This window comes from Triticum urartu, chromosome 5A (genome assembly GCF_056163025.1).
Source record: "Triticum urartu cultivar PI428250 chromosome 5A, HENAU_Tu73, whole genome shotgun sequence".
In the NCBI taxonomy this organism is placed as follows: domain Eukaryota; kingdom Viridiplantae; phylum Streptophyta; class Magnoliopsida; order Poales; family Poaceae; genus Triticum; species Triticum urartu.
This window is the reverse complement of record NC_141877.1, coordinates 579,179,717-579,204,016: the sequence shown is the minus strand read 5'-3', so window position 1 is coordinate 579,204,016 and position 24,300 is coordinate 579,179,717. Positions and strand designations below refer to the sequence as shown.

Genomic DNA, 24,300 nt, shown 5'->3' with positions numbered 1-24,300 from the left:
TACTTGACTAGCTCGTTGATCAAAGATGGTTATGTTTCCTAACCATAGACATGAGTTGTCATTTGATAAACGGGATCACATCATTAGGAGAATGATGTGATTGACTTGACCCATTTTGTCAGCTTAGCACTTGATCGTTTTAGTTTACTGCTATTGCTTTCTTCATGACTTATACATGTTCCTATGACTATGAGATTATGTAACTCCCAATTACCTGAGGAACACTTTGTGTGCTACCAAACGTCACCACATAACTGGGTGATTATAAAGGTGCTCTACAGGTGTCTCTGATGGTACTTGTTGAGTTGACACAGATCAAGATTAGGATTTGTCACTCCGATTGTCGGAGAGGTATCTCTGGGCCCACTCGGTAATGCGCATCACTATAAGCCTTGCACGCATTGTAACTAATGAGTTATTTGCGGTATGATGCATTACAGAACGAGTAAAGAGACTTGCCGGTAGCGAGATTGAACTAGGTATTGAGATACCGACGATCGAATCTCGGGCAAGTAACATACCGATGACAAAGGGAACAACGTATGCTGTTATGCAGTTTGACCGATAAATATCTTCGTAGAATATGTGGGAGCCAATATGAACATCCAGGTTCCGCTATTGGTTATTGACCGGAGACATGTCTTGGTCATGTCTACATAGTTCTCGAACCCGTAGGGTCCGCACGCTTAAAGTTCGGTGTCGATCGGTATTATGAGTTTTTGTGTTTTGATGTACCGAAGGTAGTTCGGGGTCCCGGATATGATCACAGACATGACGAGGAGTCTCGAAATGGTCGATACGTAAAGATCGATATATTGGACGACTATATTTGATCACCGGAATTGTTCATCACGAAGCTTCCCCCCTTGCTCGGTGACGACCCGCGAACTCACGATCTAGTAGAGCTCGAGGGAGAGTTTCGTCAGCACAACGGCGTGATGACGATATTGATGAATCTACAGTCGCAGGGCTTCGCCTAAGCACCGCTACATTATGACCGAGGTGGATTATGGTGGAGGGGGCACCGCACACGGCTGGGAGAGATCAATGATCAACTTGTGTATTCTAGGGTGCCCCCTGCCCCCGTATATAAAGCAACAAGGGGGGAGATCGGCCGCCCCTGTAGGGCGTGCCAGGAGGAGGAGTCCTCCTCCTAGTAGGACTAGGACTCCCCTCTTTCCTACTCCTACTAGAAGGGGGAAATGAAGGGGGGAAGGAGAAGGAAAGGGGCGCCCCTCCTTCCTAGTCCAATTCGGACCAGAGGGGGAGGGGCACGCGGCCTGCCCTGGCCGGCCCCTCTCTCTCTCTCTCCACTAGGGCCCAACAAGGCCCATTAACCCCCGAGGGGTTCCGGTAACCCCTCTGGCACTCCGGTTAAATCCAGATTTCACCCGGAACTCTTCCGATGTCCAAATGTAGGCTTCCAATATATCAATCTTTATGTCTCAACCATTTCAAGACTTCTCGTCATGTCTATGATCATATCCGGGACTCCGAACTACCTTTGATACATCAAAACATATAAATTCATAATACCGATCGTCACAGAACTTTAAGCGTGCGGACCCTACGGGTTCGAGAACTATGTAGACTTGACCGAGACACGTCTCCGGTCAATAACCAATAGCGGAACCTGGATGCTCATATTGGTTCCTACATATTCTACGAAGATCTTTATCGGTCAAACCGCATAACAACATACGTTGTTCCCTTTGTCATCGGTATGTTACTTGCCCGAGATTCGATCGTCGGTATCTCAATACCTAGCTCAATCTCGTTACCGGCAAGTCTCTTTACTTGTTCTGTAATGTATCATCCCGCAACTAGCTCATTAGTTGCATTGCTTGCAAGGCTTATAGTGATGTGCATTACCGAGAGGGCCCAGAGATACTTCTCCGACAATCGGAGTGACAAATTCTATTCTTGATCTATGCCAACTCAATAAGTACCATTGGAGACACCTGTAGAGCACCTTTATAATCACCCAGTTACATTGTGACATTTGGTAGCACAGAAAGTGTTCCTCTGGTAATCAGGAGTTGCATAATCTCATAGTCATAGGAACATGTATAAGTCATGAAGAAAGCAATAGCAGTAAATTAAAACGATCAAGTGCTAAGCTAACAAAATGGGTCAAGTCAATCACATCATTCTACTAATGATGTGATCCCGTTAATCAAATGACAACTCATGTCTATGGCTAGGAAACTCAACCATCTTTGATCAACGAGCTAGTTAAGTAGAGGCATACTAGTGACACTATGTTTGTCTATGTATTCACACATGTATTATGTTTCCGGTTAATACAATTCTAGCATGAATAATAAACATTTATCATGATACGAGGAAATAAATAATAACTTTATTATTGCCTCTAGGGCATATTTCCTTCAATAAGTTATCCCCAACTTACTAGGGGATACACACATATTCTTCCCGCCAGAGTATGCCTACCACTGAAAATTTTGACCCACAACTAGTCTAGGTTGATGCAAAATATCAGAGATGGAGATGACTTTTGCGTCGAACCCTGGTAAGCAGCCATATTACTAATGGCAGATGCAAATGTGTACCCACCATTGGTAAGGGTCCACCTATAAGCAGATTTGAGTACTGTATGCCTTTACCAACACGAGGAGGCTTCCGACCCTTGTTGGCTCGGCGAAACACTCATGCGTCCGACGCCACAACCACCACCACACCTTTGGTCTCCTTCCTCTTCTCCGTCTGATGGCCTCGTCGGCGGAAAGAGGAGTGGGGACCCGTCCATCTAATTTTTTCGGTTAGGCTTTTTACTTCTCTGGCGACATCGCTGAGATCGTGGCAACGATGTCGTGTTGGACTACGGTCTCTCCGGCCTTTCCCTACCTCGACGACGTCTGATCTTGCGCTAACAAAGAGCCTACGAGAGTTTGTGTCCCCGGATTTGTTGGATCCCTTCAGATCTTGGCAGTTTGTGTGTCTTCCAAGGAGAGCTTATGCCTGGCTATTAGTGTGGCGACTTCGACATATTCTTTTGTGTTGTTCTGTGGCTTGATCTAGTTTCTCGAACCCTCTCTGCTGATGGTGATGCATTGCAAGCCTGTTCCGTATGGGGTGATGCTCCAGTATATGATGTTTCAACGATTTTTAAATCTCGTCTCAAGGGGCGAGTGGCTATTGCGGTCTTCAAAACCTGATATGGCGAGGGCATTCACAAGTTTCGTTTTTCTTTGTTGTTGGTTCAGTGTAATTCTTAATCCCTGGCCGGCGACGTACAATCAGAGGAAGAAAAAGACTAATATACTTTTTAATAGTGTAATTTTATTTTGTACAAGTCGTTATACGTTCACTTGTCTATTCTTTGTACTGGCCTTTGTTTTTCTTGATATTAACCAGATCTAAGATGCCTTTTGGGTGTCTTTATTCAAAAACAAAAACAAAAACATGAGCAGGCATGTTCTTCATACCGGTTGTTTGCGTCACGATGATGAAAGTGATAGAAGCACCATCAGGCGGCAGGATAAACTAACACATGCAGATGAGATATTTTGGTTCATATTGGATAATACTCCCTCCGTCCAAAAATACTTGTCATCAGAATAAATAAAAAAAGATGTATCTAAAATTAAAATACATATAGATAAATCTCCTTTTATCCATTTTGATAACAAGTATTTTCGGAGGAAGGGAGTATGTATGAAAACGATATTTACAAAACAATAGGTTATATTTATATCCGTAGAGCCCTAAAATTGATATATCAGCCTGCATATCAGTCGTGTCGGCTTAGATTTAAAAACTCGGTATAGAGACTCCTGACTGCTCTGTCAATCTCTAGAGATTCCCCCCTTTTTGACAGTTTTAAGCATCGTTAGTATTTGTTGGTAGTATCTTTTCAGTTGCAAACCGGGGATTCCCGAAGGCAGCGTTAAAATCACACGCCGTGTCTGCAGTGGGTGTCGTTCACCAAGAGGGAACAGAACACCACGAAATTTTCTTGCGAAAAAAAAGAACACTACGAAATTTGGAGTTTGAAAAACAAAAGACGCCAAAAAAATGTATCACCCCAATTACCGGGCCGTGGTTACTTAAATACGGGCTGTGAGGCCAGCCCATGCATTCGCAAGCCCATCGATCGGCAAAGTTTCGCAAGTGTACAAGTGAGAGCCCAGCAAGTGAAGCCTGCCAGCCTATATAGAAAACCCCAGCGCCCTCGCGACCCGACCTCCTCATTCTAGCCAGGCGAGAGCAAAAGGTAGGGTTTCCAGTTGCAAGCCGCGCCGCCGCCGCCGCCGCCATGGGACACTCGAACGTCTGGAACTCGCACCCCAAGAACTACGGCCCCGGATCCAGGGTTTGGTAATGATCCTCTCTCTACTCCCTACTCTTGATCGATTGGAAACTCGCACCCCGCCCTCTCCTAGATCGGTAGCAACAGGCGCTTCCATGTCCGCACCTGTAGATCCGTGGCGCAAGCTCGTAGCTTAGCTCTAAATCTTATATGCTCGGGTTAGATGTACATGATTCACGTGCCTTGGATTGCTTGATGGTTTTATGCCCTGACGCGTGGTGGTTTGGATCTTTTCTTGCAGCCGTGTCTGCGGCAACTCGCATGGCCTGATCCGCAAGTACGGGCTGATGTGCTGCAGGCAGTGCTTCCGCAGCAACGCCAAGGACATTGGCTTCATCAAGGTATGCGACGCCACACTGTCCATGGATTTCCTAAATTTGATGGCCGCCGAGTAATACTAGTATGTCCCCATGCTTTGCTTTGAATAATATATATGCTTGGTATGGTTGAACCAGATTTAATTTTCTAGAGACTACCATCTGGCAGCATGTGTTGTTACATACTGTGGTGAAATGTATGACATCTTAGATTCATCTATTTAGAATAGGTGTGTGTTGTGCTCCTCTTGCCAGAGTAAACCTAGTTTTGCAATCATCACCTCATAATAGTTTTGCAATCATCACCTCTTGTTCTGCCTTGCAATGTTTTGTATCTGTTTGATCAATGTGTTAGTTCTAGGCACCATAAGGCATCTTGGAACGTACTGAGTTGTGCATGACTACATGATACTAGCTCTGTTCGTTGTTCCCAGCAATATAAGTCTTACTCTGTTGCATCTGTCCCCAGTTTCAACTACTTTACTAACTGTTAACTTCCAAGTAATTTTTGTGTCCACTGGTCCATTTCAATGCATAACAACTACTATGTAGGTATATATTTCCATAACAACTACTGTTTGATTTAGTAGAAAACTGAGATGATTTTCCTTTTGAAGATTGTTGTTTCCATTTCCACTTTTATCTTATTAACTGTAGGTTTTATGCTTCAATTTAGGTTTGGATAAATTATTTTTCAGATTCATATGTTGTTGTGCCTGAATACCTGAATGTTTGTGTGTGACTAATTCATTTTATCCCTTTTATTTTGCATATCAAAAATCTCTTTATACTGATCTCTGAATTTGCACTCTTGTTTAACAGTACCGTTAAGAATGGAAACCTCAAAGGAAGCAAGGACTAGGAAATTATCAACGAACTGTGGTGCTTCATCAAGGCTGATCTTTATCCTATAAGCTATGTAATGAACTGCTATTATGTTTGAATCCTGGTGACAAAACCGTGAAACCAAGTTAGTGACTGCTGTTTGAGCATGTGAAACCGATAATTCTGTTACTCTTGTGCCATTCTGGTTAGAAAGTTGCTCTGCATCCTTATATTTTTATTATTTTGCGAAGGCCGGCCATGCTTTGTTTTGATGCTCTAAATTTATATTCCTCGTTTTCATGCCAATTCTTGCCTGGCTTCTGTTCTTAAATCAGCCTCTGCTGTGCTCTACTATTCTCTCTGGGTGATTGTTTATGATCTTCTTTGTTTGTTGAACAGTTGTCCTTAGCTGCCCTGACTTTGCTTAACCTAGAAAATATGTTTGTAATTGTTAAATGGTCATGTATAACACTTGTCAATGCCGAGCTTCTCTAGGGTATTAGGTGCGGGTCAAAACATGCAATAGTGGAATTATTCGTTGGTCACATTAGAATAACCTAGAATCCATGATTGTATATGAATTTGATGCGCGACTGTCCTGCTACAGCCCATATTTTGCCACCTCCCAGATGGTTAGAACTTGTCGGAGGCCAACAATTTCTTTGCCGCCCTCTTGTTCTAATCATGGAAAACCTGGAGCATATCCAATCGCAGATCTGACAGCCAATGATGTCAAATTGCTGGTATTTTTATGTAATTGCCAAATGATACCTGTATGCCACTCAAAATTTGAGCATGTATCACATTGTCAAAATTGAGCGTCTCCAGGGATTAGGTGTGCTTTCTGTTGTCCTTTTGTATTTGTGCGTGACCAAGCATGAGTGGAATTATTCGTTGGTCACGTCCTGAATAAAGTAGAATGCTTAGTGTACCTCAAAAAAGGGAGTAGAAAGCTTTCCCACAAAAAAGAGACCGGGAGAGTAGAAAGCTTAGTGATACGATTGCATATAAATTTGATGTGTGTTCTAGGAGTAGCATGCATGGATACTTCATAGAACCAGTGTATCTGTATCGGATATAACGTATCGGATACGGGTATCCACCCCCTGATTATCAGGGAATAAACTATTTAAAACAACTTATGTATAATTGGCTGATGCATTTTGGATAAGATACAACAGGACCCCTCATATCCGTCCTAAACATATGGGCGGGCTGACTGGTGGCGAAATTGCCACCCAACCGTGGCTGGTAAACCAGGCCAAAACGTTTGGAATCGCATTTGGACGCGCGACCCCACATAAATTAGATCCTATCCGCACTGCGAGCTCCACTCCCCTCCCACAATACACAAGTTCCTCTCTGCGAGCTCCACCTTAGTCCATGGTGGCCATCAGATTTGACTTTGAGGTGTTCGGATCAGAGGACTGGGAGCTCATCCCTTGTAGTCTCGAGGAGCAGATGGCCGTCTTGCTACTCTCCGACAATCCCGGGAAGAGTGCATCCTACTGCGGTCTTCATCGATCCGGCGGGAATCCATAGCGTAAATGGCACTATGATCCGTCAGGGCCGGTGGATCACGCCGCATGACCAAGGCCTCGTCGGTATCGGAGACCACCGCATGGCAGGACAACCCAGTTGTTACAGTGGAACCATTTAGGCCTTGTTTGACACACAGGGCTCGGGAAAGCTTTTAGAGGATTTTCCCACTTGGCCTCAAAAGACCCTAAAATCCCCAAGTTTCTGTTTGGTGTACAGGGCTTATACTGGGCCCGCCTCATAATTTCCCTTTGATCCCCTCCATTCCATGGGGCTTTCACGCATTGAGGGTTACCTCGCAACTTGGCCCTTGGCTCGCCCGACGCGAGGTGAAGCCGCCGCCGCCAACCGCTATCCGCCTCCTCGCCGGCGTCTCCCACTGGCCACAAGGAGACCAAGCCGCCACAAGGCTTCTAGGGTATGTAGTCGTCGCCGCCTCAACTCACCTCTCCTACCCTTCCCTAGGGTGTCTTCTCTCCCCACCATGGCTGTGACCAACACAAGTAATTTTAGAGGAAGAGGACTAGGGATGGAAGAGGTAGGGGAAGAGTGGGGATTTCAGGGGATGTGGTGCAACAGAGGGATTCACCAAATCCCCAATAATCCCCAACCCCTTTGGGGTTTGAAAACCCTTTATGCCAAACAAGGCCTTTGGTGGCGCCTCGTCCCCATGATACGCGGTCATATCCGCCTCCATGGTCCGTGGCCAAAACAAGGAGGAGGTGCGGTGTGCCGGTCACGCGAGGCTGCGAGTGCGCCTTCAAGCGAAGGCAGCTGTGGTAGCCCATGAGGCGGAGGCGGCAACGGATTCGGTAGCCCACGAGCTAGAGGTGGAGGAAGCCCTCCGTGCTTGCATAGCCGAGAAGCGGTGGAGGAGGGCAGTCAAGGCGATGTCTAGAGATCAAAGCAGCGTCGTCCGTGCCATGGCCAGACTGCCCCCAAAGAGAAGGGCGAGGATGACGATGGATCGGACAGCTCTCGCAGCGAGCACATCCGCCTCGATCCGTTTTGCGTATTCGACCGCTACTGTTGCATGGAGGACAGCAAGGGCACGGGGAAAGGCAGCCGTGGATGAATTTTTTCCATTGTCCTAACATTCGTAGTTAATAGAGCATGTCCAATGGCATGTGTGAACTACATATGTAAAATTTATCGTTGTATGGCATTAGTATGGATTTGAGGATTTGTTTTGATGGATCCGATTGTGGACGCAGACCTTGGATGCCTGCCCAATCACCGTCTTTGGACGCGCACGAGCGGATTAGGTAATTGTGATTGGTTATAGATGTTTTTAAGAGGTAATAATGGTGCAACCCTAGTCGTCCGACGCCCATCCTCTCCTCCCCGCTTCTTTCCTTCCGAGCTCGACAGCAGGCAGTGGAAGGCCAGCGGCTAGCCGACGAGCTCCTCCTTCCTCATCGACTCACCATCGTTCTCGTCACCGACTCCCCTCACCCTCAGCCCCTCTCACACAGTAGTCCATCCATCTTGTCGAGCTTGATCCTCGGCGGCAGGTCAACGGTTGAGGTCGGCACAACGTATTTGTACTGAACTGTGAAGCCGAGAGTCATAGCCAAGCTCACTTACTCTTATCCTTTCTCTTCTCATGATGTCGTCTCCTCTTATCCTGTCATGCTGCTCAACCTACCAACCTGAGGGCACCGTTGTGTAGCCATGTCAGAGTATTATTCAGATCCTCACCCATGAATTTCAACCTACTAGAGCAGTGTTTTGATGAAATTATAAAAATTTAGTAAAATGTATCCCCGTATTAGCACTTTTCCAAGACGAATTTACGTAGGCCAACAATTTTTGCGCTCCCCTCTTGCTCTAAATTGGTTGGCCTGGCTACAGGCCTGAAGGATCACCTAACGGCAGTGTGCAACGAAGTGACTACGTAATTTTATCGTCATGGACTCGCAAACTTGTGTGCTGCCTGATTGCCCACACACCTGCACGTGCCCATCACTTTAGAATCAGAGGGCCAGCCTATGTGCTAACCTAGGTGGCGACGCGATGTGGGAGAAGAAAGGAGGGTGCCTGATCGCCAGTGCTCCGGATAAACCCTCCCGCAACGTGACAGGGCCGTGGAGAAAAGAAAAGACGACCACGATCGTCCATGCGACGCACCGCACGCCGTTATTCCACTGCACAGGTGTCGCGGCGTCCCCGCCCGAAGCAGCCGACGCCGTGGACGTGGACGTGGACGCAGGGCGGGGAAGCTTCGCCATCGGTCACTCGACGGAAATCAATCGGAACGGCCCGGGCGCCGCGCTGGGACAGGTGGTCGAAGCGCTGGCGCACAGCGCGCGCCCGCAGTCGAGCACCCACTAGGCCCCGTCCCGTCCCGGCGCGATCGGCCAATCGCGGCCCGGAATTTTATCGGGGGCGAGGCGAGATCGGAATCTGAATTCCGGAGGCGGATAGCGCCACCTAGGGTCCCTGTGCCCATCCCCCCAGCTGTCCCCAGCCTGGACTCCAACGAGCCCCCAGCCAGCGCGCCGCTCCACCACGCCTTCCTGCTTCACCCGTCAAGATCGCATATGTGCTCGCTGCCATGCGGGCCCTCACAACGCAAGTTGCACCGCTTTCCGTGGGCGAGGCGAGCTGCACCTGCACCCGTGGACGATGGAGAGAAGGTAGTAGTACAGCGGTTCGGATTAGTTTATGGAGTTGTGGGAAAACGAATGATTAACGCCGGGTTACGGATATGCGCAGGCCATCCCATCCGCCGTGCGGCCGCTGCACATGACAGCGCGGCGCGGCACGGCACGTCGGCACGCACAGGCCGCCTTTTCTAATGCCAATTGCTCCGGCGCCCGTGCGTGCACTTCATCTCCTCTCTGCCGCGCTGTGCTCTCTCACATGCGCGCGCCGGGTCGATCGGGATTAGTAAAAGGGTTTTCCGTGCGGCGGTACCTGGATTCCAGCCGGGCACGGCAGCGGGCGAGTGAGCTGACTGACACCCACACGCCCACCAGCTTTGGGTGAACGGGTCATGCGGCGGCCCCGCTTGGAGCTAGCATTGGATTCTTCTTCCTCTCCTTGAAAACATTCGGCGGGCGGGCGCTCGTGCAAGCTCGCGGGCCGCACGCTGTCGCCCTGCTGCACATGACAGCGATCCGCAAGCGACGACGCCGGGTACCTGAGATCCCAACGTGAAATGCTTCCGGCGCCAGCAGAAAATACACTTCTACTGCTACTACTGTGCAGCACTTCTACAGTCCACACGACGCTGGCACATGCAGTTGTGATCCCGTTGCTGTGGTAAAATAGTGATCATTTGTATACTGATAATCCCAGGTGGAGGGAGGTATGCTATAGCTGGCCTTGAGCTAGTGGTGGTTACTGCTTTTCCGATGCGATCATACTCATGCTTTGACCATGTTAATTTATTGGAAAACTTGTTTATAATTATTTAATTTCTGGACAATGCCTTGAGTCATTACAGCCATATTTGCTACGTTTGTGTTGACTAGGTATTTTGGAAGATACATCAAGCTAAATTTCGATCTTGCCAAAGATTTGTGTTTTGCGTACACCTATCGTAGCCATGGTGGCGGCATTTAAAGTTTGATTAAGCTCATGTTGATATAGCATGGCGAAAACTATTTTTAGATAATGTGGTAAGGCAAAATAATGGATAAGTATTCGGATATGATGCAAGCGTGGCATGAAAGTGATGTCATTGAAGTAGCGACATTGTCTTGCTAGGCTGCTAGCAGGATGTCACGATGTGTGAATAATACCATGCATTCATGCACAAAGTGTAGATGCACATGTTCACACACTCACACGACACCAAAGGAAGATCAGGGTAACGAAGCTTGAAGATTCATGTGGGCACTAGGGATGCAAACGGGGCGGGTTGAGCGTACAACAACATAGTACAAATCCCGCAAAAAGAAAAACACCATAGTACAAATACATTGTTAAATTTAGACAAGTGACGGACAAATTACGAGCTTATTGATAAGTATAACACCTAGTTCAAAATCTCTACCCATTTTAGGGCATCTACAACGGGAGACGCTAAGAGAGGCGCTAGGATCAATTTAAGAGCGGCACCGGCCGCTTGTTCCTTTTCTCCCTCGTAAAAGACGGGTTCGCCGTTTAATTAGTGATCGATTAGCATCGGCTGTTAGCGCCTGATGTTGGGAGGTCAAGCGCTTATGTATTTTCGAATTTAGTAGTATTTATTTTTTTCTCTGTAAGCGTCTACTTAAGCGTCTCCCATTGGAGATGCCCTTAAAGCCTGGTTCTTAGCTCGTGGTCTCTTCCTCGATGGCTGGAGTGCTGGACGTGTGAAGTTGAACACCAATGGGTCCGTGTTAAACGTGGTCGCCGAAACAAGAATGTTGTTGAGAGATGCTGGAGGTAACATTATCTTCAGCTCGTGCATATATTTATTTGATTGTGATGATGTTCTACAGATTGAGATTTTTGCTATACAGGAAGGGCTCATGCTTGCTCTGCAGTGGAGCAACCTACCATTTGATATTGAATCTGACAGTCCGGAAGCCGTCAAGATGATGCAAAGTGGAGATACCAATAGTTCAAAAATACACATTCTTGATAAAGGAGATCAAAAGAAGTTTGATCGAGTGCACTTCTTGTATTACTCATGCTTGACACACACAAAATTATGCTAGTCATCTCCTGGCAAGTTTTGGAAGATCACAATGCCGAGCAGTTGTGTGGCTTGGAAGATCCAAATGAACTTCTCGGCGTTGCCGGTCATGATTGTAATTCTCGATTTTGATTAGTGCATGTATTACCCCGCAAAAAAAGAGACACATATCACATCGAACCTACGGTTTGAACTCTTGCAACAAGGAAGTGCTATATGTGTCCTTTTTTGCAGGGTAATACTTTGTTATTTCTGCACATGCTTTGTTATTTTGTAGAAATGGCCAGATAATTCCTGAGTTTATTCTGCCCAGGATTCAACAATACTCCCAATGTTGCGTACTACAGGCAATATATATTGGCTCTTTTCCTCTACGAATGCAAACAAACATATATACAACCTCGGTTATACTATCCCCTTCCGACGTACAAAGCACAAACATATTTTCAGAACGTCAAATATAACCATTCTAAGTCATGTACTACTTTAAAAATTGGATCGAATACAAATTAAACATATATCTTTTAGGGCCTGCACAAATGTAACACGCGGAGTAAAAAGGACCGGAAGGAATATATACGAGTAAAATACATTTACCCGCAAAAAGAGAGTAAAATACACCAACAGCCTTGTAGAAAGACATGCTTCCTCTCACATACAGTGCCTATGATATGCTACCACTGACAGTGGAACCCCAGCTGAACCCGCCAGTTGCGTGCATGGCCCCACTCCCAGCCGAGAAAAGGAGGGAATGAAACCAAACCAAACGTCTGGCACAGCGCGGCATCCGCCCAACCACTCTCGGATCCATCCGTCCAGGCGCCAGCTCGCCCCCTTCACCCCCCACACACACCACCCCCCGCCCCTCACCCTCACTGACACCGTGCCCCCCCCGCGCGCGCAGCAGAGCGATCGCCAGCCGGGTCGACTGGCGTACGGTTACAGCCATGGCTCAGCGGGATCCAGCCTGGCCGCCCGCCCCCCGTCCCATATACACCCGCCAATCTCTCTCCCTCCCTCCCACCTTATCTCCCGGGTCTCCAAGCCCAGCCAAGGCACGCCCCCGCCTCCCCTCGCCTCCTCCGCTCGCCGCGGATCCCACCTGAGCGATCGGAGGCGCCATGGACCCGTGCCCGTTCGTGCGGGTGCTGGTCGGCAACCTCGCCCTCAGAATGCCGGTCGCGCCGCCCGCCGCCGGCGCCGGCGCCGGCGTCCACCCCTCCACCTCCCCCTGCTACATCAAGATCCGCCTCGGCAAGATGGCCTGCCAGACCGCCGCCGCCCCGCTCGTCCTCTCCGACGCCGCCGCCGCCGAGCAGCCCCCCTCCGGCGCCCTGGCCGCGGCCTTCCACCTCTCCAAGGCCGACCTGGAGTGGTTCGCCCGCAAACCCTCGCTCTTCTCCCCCTCCCGCGGGGCCGCCACGCTCAAGGTGTCCGTCTATGCCGGCCGCAAGGGGACTACATGTGGCGTCAGCTCCGGGCGGCTGCTCGGGAAGGCCACCATCTCGCTGGATCTCAAGGGCGCCGAGGCCAAGCCCGCGGTGCTGCACAGCGGCTGGATTTCCGTCGGGAGGCGCGGCGTTGGCGGCAAGGGCGGCGGGCCCGCGGCCGCGGAGCTCAGCCTCACCGTCCGCGCGGAGCCCGACCCGCGGTTCGTGTTCGAGTTCGACGGCGAGCCGGAGTGCAGCCCGCAGGTGATGCAGGTCCGGGGCAGCATGAAGCAGCCCATGTTCACCTGCAAGTTCGGCTGCCGCACCAACAGCGACCTGCGGAGGTCGGTGGCGCAGACGGAGCGGGAGGCCGCCGGGAAGGAGCGCAAGGGGTGGTCCGTCACGGTGCACGACCTCTCCGGCTCCCCCGTCGCGCTCGCCTCCATGGTGACGCCCTTCGTCGCCTCGCCGGGGACGGACCGCGTGAGCCGCTCCAACCCGGGCGCGTGGCTCATCCTCCGGCCCGCGGGCGACGGCGCGTGGGAGCCCTGGGGCCGCCTCGAGTGCTGGCGGGAGCGCGGCGGGGCGGGGTCCTCCGACAGCCTCGGCTACCGCTTCGACCTCCTCGTCCCCGGCGTCGACCACGCCGTCCCCATCGCGGACTCCACCATCGCCGCGTCCAAGGGCGGCAAGTTCGCGCTCGACCTGACCGCGGCGCAGCCCCTGAGCCGGGGGAGCACCCCGGGATGCAGCCCGCGGGGCAGCGGCGACTTCAGCCAGTGGCCTCTGGGGAACTACCGCGGGTTCGTCATGTCGGCCTCGGTGGAAGGCGAGGGCCGGTGCAGCAAGCCCACGGTGGAGGTCGGGGTGGCGCACGTCGGGTGCGCGGAGGACGCGGCGGCGTTCGTGGCGCTGGCGGCGGCCGTGGACCTGAGCATGGACGCGTGCAGGCTCTTCTCGCACAAGCTCAGGAAGGAGCTCTCGCACCTTCGGTCGGACGTCCTCCGGTGACCGCCTGCACGCATCTCATTCCGACGAGCAAACTGTACAAAGTAGCCGAGAATGTAGAAGACGATTTAGCCGGTTCTTTAGTTGGTTGCGGCGGTGGTAGTTCGATTTTGGCGATGGGTTAGTAGTTGGTTCGGATCGCTTTCTTTTTTTGTGAGCGGCAGTGTGGTGTGGTTGTGATTTTTTAGTTGGCTACTCCACTTTTAGCCTCCTTTGCTAGCTGTTTCCCTCTATGAATCAAATCAAACTGAGAGCCTTTGTGATCTACTACTACTCCATTTCGAGTTTGGCCTTTGTAGAACGAGTCCTTTTGCAACGAGTGAAAAGATGAACTGGTAGTACTCATTTGCGATTGAGACTGACAGACATGAACCCGTGATTCCGCAGAGGATAAACCAAAACCCAAAGCATTTTTGTCTGCAAGGTATCATTGCCACGCGACCTGCTTTTGCATATAGTACTAGCCGAAACGACTGTCTACAAGTGTGATTTTCAGATGAACAAAAGCTTGGCCCGGCCTTTGGATGCTTGGAGGAGCAACTGGTCAAGGCAACCCTGCAAGCAAGGTCGCCCTTAATATTTTTCGAAGGAAAAGGACCTGCGAAGGGGAGCAACAGGGAACGCACGGCACAGCGGGGCAGGAGGACGAGGTGCATGAGGGGTGGGGGCACGGCGATGGCAGGCGTGGTGGAGGAGTACGGCCGGTCTCCCTGCCCATCCGGCACGCCCACCAGTCACCCGCCGGCCGGGCGTGGCAGCGAGGCAACACACACGCCAGTGGGGTGGGGTGTGGGGCTGGCTACCGGCTGGGCTGTGAGCCTAGCGTTGGAGGGGGCGTTGGGATTGGCTGTCGTCTGCGCTGCTCCCGCGCCCGCTGGCGATCGGGCGTGCGATGGGGCCGCCCCGGTCCGCTCCTTCCGGGTAAAGAGGAGGAGCGCCCCATGCCAGCTAGTGCCGTACCTTTCTCTCGAAAAGGAGAGAGGAACGCTGACGTGGGTTTCGAAAAACGGACGCCGGGTTTGCCAGATGAGGTTTCGGCCTCGCGTATCGGATAGGAACAAAATGTTTCGATCTTGGGTGTTTTCAGACCTGGGTTTCGAAAAACAGACGCCGAGTTTGCCGGATGAGGTTTTGGCCTCGTATATCGGATAAGAACAAGATGTTTTCGATCGATAAGAACAAGATGTTTCGATCTTGGCTTGCAAGTGCCAAATTAACTTTAAAAAAATAGACCAAAGAGTTTTCTGGTTAGATTTTTGTGGCCTCTTTGGTTCAACAAAATTTCGTAAGAATTTTTGTAGGACTTCGTTTCTCAGAAAATTTCCTAGGTACCATGTTTGCATTGCATTTACGCAAAAAAAAAAAATCATGTTACCATTGCCGGAATAGAACCGAAGGAGTTCATATAACCGAAATGTCTTTTGGTGCTTGGGCTCCATGGAGCTCATTTTTGTTTTTGATGTTTTTTTACAAAACAAAAATGATGTTTCAATACTTCAAAAATTCTCGGGAAAATCAGTATCATATGGATGTATACTTTGCGTGTGCACTTTTTCAGAATGAAAGAGTTAACATGGGAGCTACAAAAAAAAGACAAATTGGTGTTTTTTCAAAAAGTTTTGGAACTTTGAAATGCAAATTTTGAATGTTTAAAAAAAGGGCTCCAAGGAGCCCGAGCATGAAAATGCTGCACTTGTTTTATAAGGCCTATTTTGTATATAATCTCAAACTACTGTTTTAGTTCAACCTCATGAAAATTTTCCGTTGTTTCTATGATAGACATGACACATAAGTCCTTCAGAAAAAAAAATTATGTGTTTTTCCTACTGGGCAACCATACAATTTATTAAACACCACCGTGCTTTTAATTCATGTAGTGTGACTCAACATGCCATGTCATTCAATTGTTATGTTCGACGTAGCCATATGCTTCAGAAATCTTCTGAACCAAAGAGACCCATTTATGTGTCTATGTGTTTAGTCCTTTAGTATACTGCCTGTAAATTGTACAATATATGTTGTACCCCAATCATATATGCCAAATTTATGTTCAACGTGTACTATAGTAAACATTTCTGGGCCAAAAACAACACCCTATGCCGGATTTTGCGACAAGAGTCATGTCATGTACTACGAAGTATCGTATATTTTCTCATTATTACATAGGCTTCCTATGAGCGAACATATTTCCTAGTTATAGCTATTGAAATACAACTCAAAACATTGCGATTTGAATGCCCTCGTTGATGCATAGCTTTTTGAAATGGAGGTAAAAAACTTTGCCTCATGTCGTTAATTAAGAAAAGTGTTGCCATCCCACACATGACACATCATCCTCGCTGATGCATAGTCAAAGTGAAGCACACACACAACATTTGAGGTCGGCTGTACCCTGCCTATAGTTGAGCATTAACATGATCTACAACTTATCAACGCCCTATCCCAGTCCATCTCCTCTGCCCAGGTCGACCCTACCGATCCCTCTCCTCCGGCAAGGTCGCAAGGACACCAACGTCAAGGCTTCCCCGTGTCCCCTCCCTTCCCCGCCATCGCGAGGAGGCTGGCGTCGGGCAAGCCCTAGACGCAGCCAAGGAAGGTGGCGACGGGGAGCTTGCTATCGCGCTCGAGTGAGCGCCTGGATCATATTCGCCTGATCCGTCCGGCCATTCGGAGGAGCTCCGCGCCTCCGCGTGGTAAGCTGGTGCGGTGATCCGGGGTGAGCTCCTGGACCGGATCCGGCCGTTCCGTCTGATCCTTCCAGCCGTTTGGGACAGTGCAGGTGCCCGACGGTCGGGTTCGCCCAGAGGTGCCTGATCTGGATCGGGACGCCCTGTAGCCTTCGTCCTCTGCTTGGTGTGCTTCTCTGTATGGATCTGGGTCGCAAGACTTGTCGATCCTCGATGCGGTTGGAGCTGGAGGTGGGGATTCAAATCGGGAGAAATCCCTAGCCGGCCTTTCGGTTGCGGCGGCGGCGACGCTTGAGGGTGCCATTTTTCTCTATGGAGACGCTCGTCAGATCTGCTTCTACTTCCAGCACACCATTTCTCTCCTGGGTGAAAGCCCTAACTGTGGTGGGTTACGACGGCGCCTTCGGCCTCGTTCCCTTCTTGAAGGTGCCGCCTTGGAAGCTGTGTGGCTGGTGGACACCGTTGGGTTGGCGTTGGCGGCGATCTGGATCAGGAGGTGGTGCGGCGTCGTGTCTACCGCGTCGACGACGTCTGGTCTTGGTGGCATGGTGCAGCTGAGCCTCGGTGTCCGATACGTCTTGATGGACGAGCGCATGGCAATCGTGCCATCTGGTTCTGTGGTAGCATCGACGACAATATGGCCTGGCAAGATGTTTGCTTTGATCGCTTCTTGGACATGGAATAGTTGAAGATGGCGGCGGCAGATGCAGAGCGCGTGCATGCGGTGCTCACTGCAGGTCAGCCAAACCGGGTGGTGCCCTCGGCCGGATGGTGAGACTGCCGGATTATATAGTACACATTCATGCGGTTCGGGCACATTATCAAGAGTGTTCGACTTTGTTCGCCAGATCGGTGGCTTCAAGTTGATCCCTGTATTCATGTTTTTTTTGCGGGAATCTCTGTATTCATGTTGTTAGATTTTATTGAATAATAATAAAGATGGTTGTGTGCATTATTGATGAAGATGAAGAGGTCCGGGGTCATTCTCCTTTGAAAAGAAAAAAACAACGCATCGCGATGGATATGCTTGTTCGATGTTAGTTCTGTTTCGCACACATGACACACCATCACCAGTTCACCACCACCACCACCACCACCACATAGAGTTGCTATCAGCGTCAAAGCCCACGTGACATGTTGCCGTCTCTGAGCTGTGTTTGCAACTGTGAGAATGCAGGGGTGGAAATTTCAACCTCTTTCCATTATCTGAAAAAAAGACGTCGCAGTTCGGCAACCCTAACCGACTGGATGCCGGCGGGCTAAATGCTGTCATCCACGCCACGGCGCGGCCGGTTCGCGGTGCACACCAGCACCAGCCACTCGTCTATGCCACCAGCACACGGGCATCTCCTTTGCCTTCCGAAACACATATTCTTTCCAAGCGATTACGTACGGCGTGAAGAGGAGGAGCGGACTAGAATCAGCGTCTCCGTCCGGCTAGCTGGTGCTTGATGGACGATTCAATCGCGGAGAAAACCAAGCCCGAAATTAAACTTGGCGGAGGAGGGGAGGGGAATGCTGGTTGATAGCTGCGGCTGCCAATATCCAGACGCCGCCACACATTGCGTACACGTCTGAGTCATGACAACTCACGCTCGCCTGGTGCGGCTAATGTATGGCCGCACTCAACCAAGAAAATCACGTAACACACGCATCGCGTCGGATTAGAGCGTCTACAATCGGACAAATACCCACCGCTAACATCCGGCTGTCCAGTAGGGGTCCGGACACAATCTACACTTCCCGTATCAGACCCAAATCTAAAGCGGATATGGGATACCCGTGTGCGCTTGGGCCCGCCTGTCACGTATGACTAACAGCTAGGGTCCGCACCAGTTCGGTCATATCTGTCTCCCTCTTCCTGCTCGAAGAACAATCTTCTCTTCTCTGTTTGCCCTCCTCCATGTTGCCGCCATCGGACTTCCGCCGGTATTGGTGATCAGCCGCCATTCCCAATCAGGGCTTCGCCACCGGGTGCCCCAACGTACGCCACCACGTTAAATCCCCTCATATTTTCACCCGGTGTTGTATGTGTTCGATGAAATGTGTGAGACGGTTTTTAATTCTTTCGGTCATTACTTCTAGGTCACCAGTGGATTCTGCGTGGAATGGTGGCTATGTAAACGATGATCTTGACGCATATTCAACGAGTTCATCGCGTCGTCGGATTCAGATAATGAGGTGGCCAAGATGACAACGATGATGATGAACATCAAAGAGGAGTTCTAGAAGGCAGATGAGCACGCCCTAAACTTCAGAGGTTTCATCAAGGGGCGGATAGTGATTCCGCGTGATAGGATTGCCGGTGCACGACTTCTGTTCAAGGACTACTTCGCAACTATCCCATTATTCCATGAAACTTTCTTAGTCGTCGCTACCGGATGAGTAGAAACTTGTTCTTGCGGGTAGTGGAAGGTGTGGAGAAGGTTGTTGACAACGTTAAGCTGAGGAACGAATGTTGTGTAAAACTTTCTTTACCTTCTCTGCATAAATGCATTGTTGCTCTCTGGATGCTTGCTTATGGTAGAGCAGCAGATGCAATTGATGCAGAAATCCGGATAGGCAGACCACGGTCTTGAACATCATAGTGCAATTTGCACGCATTATGGTGAAGGTGTTCAGACCGGAGTACCCGAGTACCTGAGAGAGCCAACTGTGGAGGACACACAAATTTGGTTGGCGATTGAAGCAACAAGAGGATTCCCCAGTATGCTAGGTTTAATTGATTGCATGCACTGACAGTGAAAGAACTGCCCAGAAGGTTTGCGTGGGCAATATCAAGGTCACGCCCAAAAAGCCACCATCATATTTGAAGAAGTGGCATCGCAAGACTTGTTGATTTGGCATGTTTTCTTTGGCACGTCAAGTTTGTGCAATGACATCAATATGCTCCAACGATCTCATTTGTTTAAGAGACTCTGTGACGGGGAAGCTCCACCGTGCAACTATACCGTCAACGGACACAACTACATCATGAGGGTACTACCTTGGCGATGGTATCTATCCTCAGTGGGGCAGCGTCTGTGAAGACCATATCTAACCCCCAAGGCAACAAACAATCCTGCTTCGCAACAATGCAAGAGACGGCTAGGAAGGATCTGGAGAGGGCGTATGGAGTGCTCCAAACTCGTCGGGGTATTGTTCGTGGACCTACGATGATGTGGGAACCGGAGACACTTTGAGAGGTCATGACATGTGTGTAATCTTGCACAACATGATTTTTATGGATGAGGGTGAAGCGGTAGCGCACACGCATGATTTCGAAAAGCCCGGTGCTCAGGTCGTACTCCCGAAACAAGAGGTAGAGAGCATCGCCAACTTTTTGAAGATGCATTAACAATTGTGAGATCAAGAGGTGCATACGCAATTTCTGGATGATCCATCTTCCCATGAAGTTCGGCGGCTGCACTGTAGGGTGGCTCAACCGATGGAGCCCGCTGGTTAGATTTGTGGTGACAGGCTCGCGCCATCGATCGCCTCGCCGGCGTGCAGCTGCAAACGTGCTACAGTGGATCCATGGAGATAGGCCGTTGTTGTCGAGCCTGTCCGGCTGTTCCTCCGAGCTTTGCCAGCTTGCCAGGGGCACGTACGAAAAGGAGCGGCACCGCACTGTGCCACTGTCGGTCGATCGACGCAAATTAATCGCGCGCGTGTGGTCCTCCACGAGGGTGGTACGTCTGTACACTGTGCGCAGGCGGTACATCCACGCACCATGCTAGCGTGCTGTTCCTGGCGCTGCGGGTTCACGTGCATGGCGTCTGCAACATGCATGTCCTGCGCGGTACTTTGTGGGAAAGCATGTTTTGAAACGCCTGGGTTTTCGTAGGAACCAATTTTTTTTTCCTTTTTTTGTTTTGAAATTCAGCTCCCTTCATTTTTGTGTGTTATAGCCTTATTATAGGAGCAGCAGCGGATTCCTGAAAACTGGAGTCGTGCAGGATGCTGTTCGGCAGCCTTGGCTGGCAGGAAATGCGGACGGAGTGACAGAGACGGCATTTGGTGCGAGAGCCAAGCGGCGCACGCGCACCGTACGTGCGACTGTGCGGGACATCAGGTTGGGGGTGGTACAGCGCGACCGACTTCGGGCGGGGTGCGTCGTCGTTTGCGTCGGCAAAGGGATCATGCAGGCGCTCATGCGCTTCTCGTGTTGCGTACGGGCCAACCTCCACGGAGGCTTTGCTTTGCTGCTCTTCGCTGAGGACACTCTAAACACGTTAGTTTTGGCCGACCTTGCCACTAGTGGTACGTGTGATTTGGACGCGACGCTTTGGGTGCGAGCTGCAGCATCATCCCATGCGGAATGCTCGGGACCTTTGCGCCTTGTGGTGTTGTGGGAGAGGATACGTATGAGGTATGATCAGACGTACAATAGGGTTATCTTATAATCAACGTTGAGGTATATAGACGAGAAAGCAAAATATATGAAAGGTTTCTTTTCTTCTTCGATACGTGAGGATATGTTAGAAAGAAAGATAGGAAAATTTTCAACATCCTATGAAATGTCTCGTCTTAATTACATGTTTTTCACTTCAATGTTGGTCATTCGTAAGCACGAGATAACCTATTGTAGGACATGTTTTTCCTTTTGTGTTTGTAAGATGATGGGGAACCAAAAAGATATATTATCTTATCAACTACGGTAGATGCTCTTACGGCGTTACTATAAAAAAGTTCACGTATCTAACTTTTTCTATCCCATCCGGTTTTGTGCCATTCATTTTTCTGCATGCAATCAGCAATTCCTTGATTTGTGCAGGGTTTTCCATAGGATGAGTAAATATGTGATCGTCATGGGTCCGGGGACGAGTGCCTCCACACATAAAGTTTACTAACAAAATATAAATTATATTTCACAAAATTATATGGTGAAAATTCTCTTTCGAATACAAAACTAGTGACATACTTTTCATTCTATAGAAATCATTTGTTATTACTCCCTCTTTAAGGAAATATAAGAGCACTTAGATCACTACTTTAATGATCTAAACACTCTTACATTTGTTTACAGAGAAAGTACTCCCTCCGTTTTCATTTACTCTGCATATTAGAGTTGACTGAAGTCAAACTTCGTAAAATTTGACCAAATTTATAGAAAAAATTATAAACTTTTACCGTAACAAATCTATATGATGTGAAAGTACATTTAATAATAAATCTAATAGTATTGATTTGTTATTGTATATGTTAATATTTTTATTTATAAACTTGGTCAAAGTTTATAAAGCTTGACTTTGACCAAAGCTAATATGCGGACTAAATAAAAATGGAGGGAGTATTTATTAAAATAGTCAAAGTTTTACAAAAATACGAGGGAGCCTAATAACCCAATCAAAGGGTCATTGGGTAGCAGAGATAAAGTTCTTTATGGAAGGGAGAGAGTTTATTCCCATGAAAATCAAGTGTGAGCAAAGTAGAGTGGCAGATCGGTTGGCGTCGTATACTATAACTTTTCACGTATCTAACTGCAGATGCTCATAATACTAGGTTATGTTCAAGAGTGTTGTAAGTAACTAGACAAATTAACATACCATGTTTTCTGGAGTAGGTCCACACCACCAATTCATACCTTGCACCACTAAGAAACAACTCAATCGGATATGCATGAGAGCGCCTATTCACCGGCTGTAGATGAGCATCCGCACTGTTATTGATTTTTGAATTATTAGATATCGGAAACATACTCCCTCCGGTCCTTTTTAGTTCACATATAAGATTTGACTGAAGTCAAGCCTCGTAAAGTTTGACCAACTTTATAGAAAAAAGTACCAACATTCACAATCTGAAATCAATACCAATAGATGTGCCATGACTTAAAGTTTCATATTGTATAACTTTAGCACGGCAGATATTGATATTTTTTTATATAAATATGGTCAAACTTTGTGAAGTTTGATTTCAGAGAATTCTAATATACAGAGTAAAAAGGACCGGAGGGAGTACATCATCTTAGTAGTAGATCATCCTTCACTATAAGGCCACACAGAGCCCATCCATAATGTATTATTGAAAGACAGATGGTTTCTCTCTTTCCATGTTTATTAATATATAAATGAGACCAAACAGAGCAACAGAAAGCAATTCGAGCTTCTGATCCAACTGTCTAGACTACTAACAAAAACCTAAAGTTAATGAAACTAAAAAAATTGCAGGTAAAGGTATTACCACTACACCAAAGAAAAACCAATTACATGCTCGATACACAGCAACAACTCACATCCACACCCTGACTACATATGATGCCCTCAGATCTCCACTCTATCCAAAGCCCCGTCGTGTAGTTGTGTGATGTGCTAGGCGTTCTCTGGATAAGGAAGAATGGGTGGTACCATGGTGACCGTCATCAGCCTGGTTGGATTGCCATTGACAACCCCATTGGAGCTTTGAGGATGCCACATACGATGAGTGAGTCAAAGCCCTCAATTTGACTCCCTCTGTACAGAGTAATGTCCAGTCCCGAACGTCGCACAAAATCCTTCTTAAAAAATGTTTAATAACGATCCACGATCAGAATTAAAAGATCATACAACCACTCCTACTATTCGAAATCCCCCAAAAGGATTGCAGATCTAGCCATGTTAACAACAGAGTGAGGTGAAAGCACCCACTCTCTAGAAACAAACTCAAAGTTGGGACCAAGGTATCGAGGAGGATGGCAACAATGCTCAGTTGTCTCCTTCGGGGTTTGTCGCTCCTATGGAGTCTTGTGGGCAACTTGCATCGGTCAGGGCAATGGCCTCCTTTGACAAGCTGGCCTTTGATTGCAGCCTTGTTTTTGCTACCTCCGACGAAGTACGGGCTGTTGCAAGATGACACTCTACACGACTTCACCTAGCTGATCAGAGGTCTCATTGTTGCGCCTTCGATCACCCAAGGGTTGTGTCGCCTTGCCAATGGGAAGAAGATGAAGAATATCAACCAATCGGTAAGTGCCGCTGTGAGGCATTTGATGTTTATTTATCTATTTTGAGAGTAATCCGCATGTGGTTTCATGGATTGATTGTTGTGGCTTGCCATCTACGTGGTTCTTGCTTGTTGTTGGTGTCGCTGTGTGTGTTTGGCTCCAGATGTATTGGCTTTCATCCATTTTTTCGTCAATTAACCGGGAAAACTATCTTTTTCTTAATTAATGAAAAAGGCAAAGCTTTTGACTCTGTTTGAAAAAAAGTTTGACAAATCTAGCCCAAAATACAACTATACATACGTTAAAGGAGATGATGAACAATTTCTTATTATTTGCAAAAAACACATTCTACATGTTTCTTGTTGCCCCTCTTGCTAAGATTGTCTCTAGCCGTGATCTTCTACCAAAGAAATATGATAAACAGTTCCTATACATTTTAGAGGATATGCAAGAGGATTTCAAAGGGAATCCTTCAGCGTGCATGCTCCAAAGAAAAAAAATGCCAAACAATCACCACTGTTGCAAGCTTGTCCATGCATATGCAAGATATTGATGTAAGTAAGATTGATTTTTTTATCCCAGATACGATGCATTGTTAGACGCTGATAAATCCACCGACGACGTCTCCGC

The 24,300-nt window shown here is 48.5% G+C and overlaps 2 protein-coding genes and 1 pseudogene across 2 annotated transcripts; all 3 read left to right on the top strand.

The window, feature by feature from the left end:
- The first annotated feature begins 2,740 nt into the window (after positions 1–2,740).
- Positions 2,741–3,731, top strand: LOC147973024 (uncharacterized; annotated as a pseudogene).
- Positions 3,732–4,164: 433 nt separating this feature from the next.
- LOC125510721 (small ribosomal subunit protein uS14) lies at positions 4,165–5,716 on the top strand. Its single transcript, XM_048675969.2, has 3 exons — positions 4,165–4,341; positions 4,575–4,674; positions 5,473–5,716. The coding sequence occupies exons 1-3, from the start codon at positions 4,280–4,282 to the stop codon at positions 5,479–5,481; spliced, it is 171 nt and encodes a 56-aa protein (XP_048531926.1). The 5' UTR covers positions 4,165–4,279; the 3' UTR covers positions 5,482–5,716.
- A 6,922-nt stretch (positions 5,717–12,638) lies between these two features.
- Positions 12,639–14,349, top strand: LOC125510719 (uncharacterized). The gene has a single exon (XM_048675968.2). The coding sequence runs from the start codon at positions 12,766–12,768 to the stop codon at positions 14,083–14,085; it is 1,320 nt and encodes a 439-aa protein (XP_048531925.2). The 5' UTR covers positions 12,639–12,765; the 3' UTR covers positions 14,086–14,349.
- Positions 14,350–24,300: the final 9,951 nt, after the last annotated feature.